Source organism: Pteronotus mesoamericanus, unplaced genomic scaffold (assembly GCF_021234165.1).
Source record: "Pteronotus mesoamericanus isolate MK-2021 breed Mesoamerican mustached bat unplaced genomic scaffold, CSHL_Meso_final contig_20, whole genome shotgun sequence".
Taxonomy (NCBI): Eukaryota; Metazoa; Chordata; class Mammalia; order Chiroptera; family Mormoopidae; genus Pteronotus; species Pteronotus mesoamericanus.
The window spans coordinates 80934559-80944530 of record NW_026555085.1 but is presented as its reverse complement, the minus strand read 5'-3'; the positions used below and the strand labels follow the sequence as shown (position 1 = coordinate 80944530).

Sequence of the window (9972 nt, the reverse complement as noted above, 5' to 3'; positions counted from 1 at the left end):
GTCAAATTCCTACATCTCCATTATGGAATTCAGTATGGGTTTGCAGGTAGGCAGGCTTCTTGGGGATTTCAGCTTAGAAGCAACTAACTCTTCTGCTCTCTGAAGAGTTTCAAAGGCAGACAGCCTCTAAAATTAAAATCATTACAAAAATAATTAAATAGGAAAACCGTTAGAATTTTTTTTTAGGAATCCCACTTGTTGGCTTCTTTAACTACCTACATCCTAAGAAGGATTTGTCAGTGTGTAGAACAGGCACAACTATTAGAAAGAGAAGTGAGTGGTATAAAAAGTAATAACTGCCGATGTGTTTTTAAATGATTTAAGTCAGGAGTGGTGCGAAGAGGCAAAAAGGAAAAATCCTATTTGGTGCTGGAAATACCGAGCTTTTTTCCTCTCTCTTTTTTATTTCTTTCTTTTTCTTTTCTTTCTTTCTTTTTTTTTCTTTTTTTTTTTTTTTTTAAGTGAGCTGGAGTGTGCCAGCTTTTTCAGACGGGAGGAATGCTGAGTGTCAAGGGGTCAGGATCAATCCGGTGTGAGTTGATGAGGCAGGAAGGTGGGGAGGAATGCGAGGAATGTCCCTGTTTGTGTGGGACTCCATTCAGCTCATTGGCGAGCCGGGGCCGCCCTGAGCGTATAAAAGCCTCGGCCGCCCGCCCCAACCTCACACAACAACTCTTCCCCGCTGAGAGGAGGCAGCCAGTGCAACTGCAACCACAGGCGACCGACCGCCTCCAGCCCGACGGCAGCCGCCCCGGCCGACAGCTCCAGAAACGACAGCCCGGCGCGTCCAGGCCTCCACCTCCAACCCGAGCCCGCGTTCCAGCGCCCCGTCGACCGCGCCGCGCCCACCCTGCCGAATACTCAGACGCTCGGTCCGCAGCGCTCCGACCATGTCTGCCAACCTGGGTCGCGTCTGCTTCGCCTTCCTGATCCTGATCGCTGTCTTCTACCGGGTAAGCGCATGGAGACCCCCGCGACGGCCGGCGGCGGCGGAGAGGGACTCAGCAGAGAAGGGGAGGGCCCGGCGGCGCGAAGGGCGTGCGCCCTGCTGACCGCTCTCTCCTCCCCGCAGCCCGCCTCCGGCCTGGACTGCAGCGGCCAGTGCCAGTGCGCGGCCCCAGCGCCGCGCTGCCCTGCCGGCGTCAGCCTGGTGCTGGACGGCTGCGGCTGCTGCCGCGTGTGCGCCAAGCAGCTGGGCGAACTGTGCACTGAGCGCGACCCCTGCGACCCGCACAGAGACCTCTTCTGCGACTTTGGTTCCCCGGCCAACCGCAAGATTGGCGTGTGCACCGGTAAGACCTACAACCCCCGCCGGGGCCCCTTTGCCCCTCTCTACCGCCACCACCAGCCGAGGTGCCGGGGACACTTAGTGACCGGCCACCTCCTCCCTCACTCCCACCTTCCCACAAGAAAATAAGCCGAGTTGAGTCCCTTCCCCCTGCTGTTCCCAGCCCGCCCCCTGGAGCCTGCACCCAACTCGCATCTCTAATGCTCGGTAGCTACTGTTAGAGTACCAGAGACCAATGCCTGACCCCTGCACCTCACTTTTTTCCCATCCACTCCCTCAGCCAAAGATGGTGCCCCCTGCATCTTCGGAGGGACGGTGTACCGGAGTGGAGAGTCTTTCCAGAGCAGCTGCAAATACCAGTGCACTTGCCTGGACGGGGCTGTGGGCTGCGTGCCCCTGTGCAGCATGGATGTTCGCCTGCCCAGCCCTGACTGCCCCTTCCCGCGGAGGGTCAAGCTGCCTGGGAAATGCTGTGAGGAGTGGGTGTGCGATGCGCCCAAGGACCACACCATGGTTGGCCCTGCCCTTGCTGGTGAGTTGAATCTTCCTCTAAGTCAGTATTTCAATTCCCTCCCCCCTCCCCACCCTCCCGGTGCTAAGTTTGCCAAGGGAAGGGGGATATGTCTTATCCTGGCATCTTACCTTGTGTTTGTGTGCTCTGCTTTCCCAGCTTACCGACTGGAAGACACGTTGGGCCCAGACCCAACTATGATTCGAGCCAACTGCCTGGTCCAGACCACAGAGTGGAGTGCCTGTTCCAAGACCTGTGGGATGGGCATCTCCACCCGCGTTACCAACGACAACGCCTTCTGCAGGCTCGAGAAGCAGAGTCGCCTCTGCATGGTCAGGCCTTGCGAAGCTGACCTGGAAGAGAACATTAAGGTACATGTTCTGCTCCTATTAACTAATTTTCATGGAATGGTGGTAGATAGGACCAAAGTTAGGTCTCCTACTACCCTTGTCATTATAGGCCTATTATCGCCAAAAATATCTACCCATGGTGCTGTTTTGCTGGAATCAGATGTTACGTAATAAAAGCCACCAGTTTTCCACTACGTAATCCTCCACAGTGTTAGTTAATTCAAGACATCCCAAGAGAGGCTATGCCTTTTTTTGGAAAATTGGCAAATGAGACTCAAACTTCCTCTTCTCAAAATATAAACAGAAGTCAAACAACATAAGCCTAGAACACACAGAGACTGGAGAAAGCTACTCCCCTTGTAGAGTCATTGATTTTTCTCTTCTCCCTTGTCTTCCATAGAAGGGCAAAAAGTGCATCCGTACCCCCAAAATCTCCAAGCCTGTCAAGTTTGAGCTTTCTGGCTGCACAAGCGTGAAGGCATACAGGCCCAAGTTCTGCGGAGTATGTACCGATGGCCGATGCTGCACCCCTCACAGAACCACCACCCTTCCCGTGGAGTTCAAGTGTTCCGATGGTGAGGTCATGAAGAGGAACATGATGTTCATCAAGACCTGTGCCTGCCATTACAACTGTCCTGGAGACAATGACATCTTTGAGTCACCCTACTACAGGAAGATGCATGGAGACATGCATAAAGCCAGAGAGAGCGAGAGACATTAACTCATTGGGCTGTAACTTGAACTGATTCACATCTCATTTTCCTGCAAACATGATTTCAGTAGCACAAGTTATTTAAATCAGTTTTTCTAACTGGGGAAAAGAAAAATTCCCTCCAAAGTCAAAATATTGTGCCATGTGACATTCAAACAAATAGTGTATCAACCCCAGACACTGGTTTGAAGAAAGCAAGACTTGACAGTGGGACTACATTAGCACATAGCACCAGAATGTATACTAAGGTGTGGCTTTAGGCGCAGTGGAAGGGCTTGAAATCTTACGGTAGTAATGTGCCTGCTATTTGCAGTGTCATTGAGAAGGAAAGTTTTAGCATGCTCACTGACCTGCCTGTAGCTGACAGCTCTGATGTGTTCTGCCAGCATGAGACTGAGTCAAGTTCTTTAAGTTAGAACAGCAGACTCAGCTCTGACATTCTGATTCGAATGACAGTATTCAGGAATCAGAATCCTGTCTATTAGACTGGACAGCTTGTGGCAAGCTAATTTGCCTGTAACAAGCCAGATTTTTCTATTGATACTGTAAATATTGTGTGTGTGTGTGTATATATATATATTTGTACAGTTATCTAAGTTAATTTAAAGTTGTTTGTGCCTTTTTGTTTATGTTTTTAATGCTTTGATATTTCAAATGTTAGCCTCAATTCTGAACACCGTAGGTAAGACATAAAGCTTGTCTGATCATTCAAAGCATGAAATGGATATTTAAATGGAAATTCTGCTCAGTTAGAGTGACAGTCCACCAAAACAGATCATTTGCTGAAAGTGAGCCAGCAATGCCCTTGGAAGTCTGATTTGTTGGTTGGAAATGTGATAACTTCACTTTTAATGAAGAAATGGCTTTTATTAAAATGAGTGGCTCTATATAGTTGATCAGTTTTTCCACATGGGAGCATTTGTTTCTACTTTGACTATGACTGTTTTTGGACAGTTTATTTGTTGAGAGTGTGACCAAAAGTTACATGTTTGCACCTTTCTAGTCAAAAATAAAGTATATATTTTTTCTATAAAGAACTTGGTTATTGATTTATTCTCAAAACATTTCTGGGTTTTCTTGTATATAAATGGGAAGCTTTTGTTTACCTTAAAACTATTCACCTATAAATTTCTAAATATCTTACATACTAATAAATTGATTAATCACATCAATATAATTTTTACAGTAATTTATTTCACAGTGAATCAAGTGTCATAAATTTGCAGGAATATACACTATATTGAGCACACAGGAATGTTTTTTTAGCTTCACAGTACTTTATAAACAAATTAATTGTGTCTGGATTACTTCATTCTCCACCAGCCCCTATTGTATTAGTCTTGGTCCTATTTACATTTAATGCCTCTGGATGTTGTAGACATTTAACTTCCAACCCCTCCATCACAAACCACTATGTGCCTTGCATACAGAAAATGTTTAATTTTTGAATTTGTATGCTCTACTGTAGATCTGTTTCTGAACTTTATCTTACTGTTAAATCTGAAAAATATAAAATTAAATCTGCATTAAAATGGAGCAATTTAATAAATCTTATTTTGTATAACTCTATTTCCAGTTGCCATGATAACCGGTCACAAATAGATGGCGGCATAAGTAGAAAAGGGGGGATAGGCAAATCTTTGATTCATTAATGTTAACGGAAATTTGTCTTAAAAGCAACTCCTCCATTTCCCTAAGTTTTTGGCTTTTTCAGATCTCAAGAGCCATAGCTTACCAAGAGAGTGGTTTGTAAGTGGCAAAATGAAATTGTTCAAGAAGCATGATTTGGAAATAATGCTGGGCTTATCCAGGCCTCTGATGAAAGGTGAACTAAAAAAAGTGGCAAACAGAAATACTTCAAGCACATTTCTAGAAGCCCACTTCTTTCCAGATCAGAATAACTATAGATTCTAGGGGAAAAAATAGTTGCAGATAGAATAACCCATCACAGGGTAATTAGCAATGTTGTAGTCCTAATGTCATTTCGAGAGAAAAATACATCTGAAAACGAAGACTAGTTCCATGGACAGTGCTCATGCCACAAACGAAAAGAAAAACTTCCCATGTTCAAAATGTGAAAAATATTTCTGGTCAAAATACTTGACTTTTAGGACAGATCTGCATATGTATATAACAATGCTGTTAGCAGCTACTTCTCTCTTCCCCAAATAAATCCACACATGCATGCATGCACATGCAAAGACACACACATAGAGTACATTGTGTTTGTTCACTTTTCCTTTCTGTCAAAAAGGAGTCCTTTTTGACTTCTAGATGCAAAGATAAAGGGTCATGGTAAATGAACCTGACTGTTGTCAAAGTAATTTGAGAATTCTGGCAAGATAGAAGTAGAAACAGAAGCGTAGGCTTTGAATTTTCAAATTCCCACATAAAAAAAAACAAAACAGTAACTAGATTGCAAAATCAAAATTTCATGAGCAATATTTATTTTAAAATTAGGTGGCAAGGCATCCCTTACACCCTGAAGTATGAGTGGGATAAAAATCTATCCCCACAAGACCTTTACTATGTCAGCATATGTGTAGAAAAAAAGCAAATGGATGCAGGAGGGTATCCAATGCTCCTGAGAACGGGAACACTCAAAAGTAGCCAACAGTGAAATAGAGGAGACCAGCTAGTGAAACTGGTAGGGGTTTTGCCCTCTCCAGTGAAACGTACAGACCAAGGTTCTTTCACAAGAAAGGACTCCACACTCGGGAGCAGAATCAAAACTGAGTAGGTCAGAGATAAGAAAGACATTGGGGGAGAACATCCAGACAAAACTGAGGAAATCTCAGGAGGAAAACTGTCATTTTTTTTTAAATTACATTTTATTGATTATGCTATTATAGTTGTCCCAATTTTACCCGTTGGTCCCCCTCCAAGCACCACACCCCACTTCCTCAGGCAATACCCCCGCCATTGTTCGTGTCCATGGGTCATGCTTGTAAGTTCTTTGGCTACTCCATTTCCTATACTGTATTTCACCTCTCTGGCTATTCTGGAACTACCTATTTGTACTTCTTAATCCCCTCACCTTTTCACCCATTCCCCTGCACCCCTTTCCCATCTGGCAGCCATCAAAACGCTGTCCTCTGTATCTATGATTCTGTCTCTATTCTTCTTGTTGGCTTAGTTTGTTTTTTAGATTCAATTTTTGATAGATATGTATTTATTGCCATTTTATTGTTTGTAGTTTTGATCTTTTTCTTAAATAAGTCTCTTTAACAGAGTAATGGTTTGGTGATGATGCACTCTTTTAGTGTTTTTCTGGAGTCTGGGAAGCTCTTTATCTGCCCTTCAATTCTAAATGATCACTTTGGTGGGTAGAGAAATCATGGTTGTAGGTCCCTGCTTTTCATGACTTTTCATATTTTTAACACTGCATTAAAACAACAAAAGAGGGAGCTCTGTGAAGTTAGAAAAGCTATCTAAACCAAGCCTCCATTCTAAACAAAGTTTCAGAAAACTAATTTTACATAAAAAATAAGAAGACAAAATTATCATAGTCAAATTCAATATAAAGTTATCATATAAAAAAATTAAAGGGCAGAATAATAAAGGCGTGTCAGAAATATAGGGCCAGAAAACACATCAAAACTATAATCTGAAATTTCAAAAGAATATTAAGAAAATGACATTAGACATAAATGGTAAAAAGGAAACAAGTAATAACATGAAACAGCAACATAAAAAAATCAGAATTAGTAAAATAGAAATATGGTGATAAAACTCAAGAATGAGAAATAAAAGAAATATATCAAACTAGAAAAAATACAAGAATAAATACAATGGATAATTTTCTAAGAAAAATAGATGGTAAGAAGGACAAAATTTATAAATAAAGAAAGAACAGAAAAGTTTCAAGAAAAAGTATTGTAGGTAGACAAAGAAGATCTAACATATAGATAGATAGTAGAAATTCCTGAGAAAAAAAAACCTCTAAAAACTATAAATCAATAAAACTTTTTTGAAATAAAAATAATTTGAAAGCTCATATTGATAAAGCATGTCATGTACCTAATAAAAGCAATCAACACCAAGACATATTCTAGTAAAATTGCTGAAATATAAAGAAAAAGGAAAAACCATTGGGACATGTAGGCAAAAAGAACATGAGCCTTATAGGTAAAAGAAATTTAAGTCACCATCAACATTTTGACAGCAACACTTTATATCAGGAAAATTAGAATAACATATTTAAGATACTCAAGGAAAGAAAATGGGAGCCAAATAATTTTTATCCTCCAAAAATGACATTCAAGAATAAAAGACACAGAAAAATTGTAAATAAACATACAAGAACTTGGGGCATATTGTTCCTTTGAGCCCTTCCTCAGGAACCTACTAGAAAAGAAGCTTGGACAACAAAATGTCTGAGATGTCTTAACATAAAGACTGGTGGTAAACATTTAATATAATTTATCTTTAGCATTACAACTAAGTAAAAGATTAAAGAGGAAAAAGTATAGTATATAGTGGTTATATGCTGTGATAGTGTAGACTGTAACCATAAAAGGTGGGGGAAAGAATGGAGACAGCATATGACTCCTCCCTCCAAATATTTACCTGTTTTTCTTGGCAATGATAGTATTATTAATACCGATATTCTGAGACTGCCAGGTATGTAACGTGCAATAAAGCAAATGAGACATTTTGGATATTCTCATTCTACCCCTAGTGTTGATGAATACTGGTATTCTTAGTGAAGAAGTCAGAAAATAGAGATGTAATATAAAAGTGAAATTCTATAGTTCTGAATTTGAATTAAATATTAACATAAACTTATGATGCATTTTATTTTTAAAACAAACAAACCCAAACACATAGATGTATTTTTTTTCCTGCATCCTCTCACGGAAAAGACAAATACAATTTCAACTCAAGAGCAAAGAGCATCCCTAAGCCCAGATTGTGCTCTTGAAATATTACTTTCCTTTAAAAGAAACTCGAGCTTCTTGGAGAATGGTTGATTGCAGGTCTAGCAAAAAAAGTGTAAGATAAATACAATTATGCTTAGAATATTTTTTCATTTTTGTATAACAATGAAGTTAACAAGGACCATTAAGATCATATCAAAAAGACTCAGGAGAGAATTTGAAGAGATCACCTATTAAAGACGAGGCAATCTGAGCTTCAATAGGGTTAAGAATAAAAATGGTGTACACTGTGTATCACCTGTCCTTAAATTCATTAGTTCACAATGAGAGTTAAAGAGAAAACCTAATTGGTCATACACGATTATTAAGAAATCTATTCATTATACTTAAAATGTAATCTTTCTATGAAAACTTCAGTATCATATCTTTGGGACTTTGCACATCTCACAGTGCCTCAGAACAAATTGGTCCAATCTCTACCAATGCTAAGCATAAGCCAGAGATGGCATTTAAATGAAATAAGCCTCTTAGTCAATAGTGATGGGTAGTTTAAAGTAATTTCTTATTCTTTTTTATAATTTTCTGTATTTTTCCAAATGTTCCATGTACTATTTTATAATCAGAAAAAAGATATTTGAAATAAACCTTTTCTCTCCTCATTTAAAACATAACAAAGACTATGCCTGAAAAATGTTCATTTTTCATGATTTCAGATTTAGGTAAACAGTTCACAATACATAAATCAGTAAATGGCTTAGCTATTTAAGTCCTATTTTTGAATTATCCCTGTGCCTGGGTGCATGCGCAACACATATGTAACTTCTGGAGAATTCCCATATTCATGTATAGGCAGTATATTCTCTTACCTCATTTTCCCATGCCCCAAAGAAAATTATGGGAGATTTTCCTACATAAATTTATAATAACTATTCTTTACCTCATGAATCATAATGACTATATATAGACTTTTGCTAAGACTACGAATAAACAATATAAAATATATCCTTAAAATACTAAGTCAGATTCCAGTTCTAAATATAGGATCCAAAGCAATAAACATGGAGACCATCTCCTATGTTAGACGTTAAAAAGCTCGTTGAAGGTGAGTTAGTAAGAAATGTAGAGTGTCATTGATTAATTAGAATTTATATCTCAAGGATACAAAACATATTCAGACTTGCTTAGGTCAACAAATTCTAATACTGTTTTTGTCAGCACAGAATATAGCTTTAGAATACTGTATGACAGTGTTTACTAAAGCTAAATCTATAGCTATCTGTGTTGTAGCAAAAGTAGAGATAATACAAGAAAATTGAACAAAATACGTACACAATATTCTCAAAGTAGTTGTATCCACCCCAACAATGAAAACAACCCAAATCAATAGAATGAATAGAATGTGAAATATCCATGCAATGGAATAACATACATCAATAAAAAGAACTACTGACAGTAGGCGGAATGAAAAAAGCCCAGGTAATTACCTGTACTTCTGACTGACTAACTATAAATCACAGGTTCCCACAACCATAGGTTTTGGAACTCTAAGCTAGGAACAGGGATGAAGACCAAATATATATTTCTTATTATAAATCCTAAACTCAAAGCTAGAAGTACCTATGAAAAGAAAGTCTCCCAAAATGCACGAATATCTTAGAGGGGCATTGGCCTTCCCCTTTAATCATGAGATGGACTTACACCAATTTTGATTTAAATCTCAGAAGAATGTTAACCTCTTCCACCATTCAAGTTTTATTAGCTTATCAGAAGGCACATTCATTAAAACATACTTCAAAATGAAAGTAATGAATAGAAGCCATAAACTATATATTTGATGTATATTTAATGGAATTCAATACACATCGTGTAATTATAGAGCACAACAAGATTTGAAGGTGTCTGGAGTCCCGTGTGGGAAATAACATCTCACCATGTAAAGTTCCACTCCAGCCATGAGCGTTGTCAACGCATTACATTATGTTTATGTGCATTTCAACAGGATATAGGCAGGCAGGTAATTAGAAAAAACTGCTTTTATGAAAAACAAAAACTGCTCTGATCCATCCTGTCTTTACCTAATTAAAACAAAGAAACAAAACCAAAAAAACTAAAGACACCAGTTTATGAAGCATCCTGGAGCAGGGCAGAAGGAGCTAAGAGAAGGGAGGAGGTGATACTTTCAATAAATTTTACTCACATGTGAATAAATAAAAATTTCAAACCAAACCCAG

The 9972-nt window shown here is 39.4% G+C and overlaps 1 protein-coding gene across 1 annotated transcript; it reads left to right on the top strand.

Moving 5' to 3' along the window:
• Positions 1-668: 668 nt before the first annotated feature.
• CCN2 (cellular communication network factor 2) lies at positions 669-3898 on the top strand. Its single transcript, XM_054569977.1, has 5 exons — positions 669-953; positions 1073-1292; positions 1569-1820; positions 1959-2170; positions 2550-3898. Exons 1-5 carry the CDS (start codon positions 891-893, stop codon positions 2868-2870), a joined length of 1068 nt encoding a protein of 355 aa, XP_054425952.1. The 5' UTR covers positions 669-890; the 3' UTR covers positions 2871-3898.
• The last annotated feature ends 6074 nt before the right edge of the window (positions 3899-9972 follow it).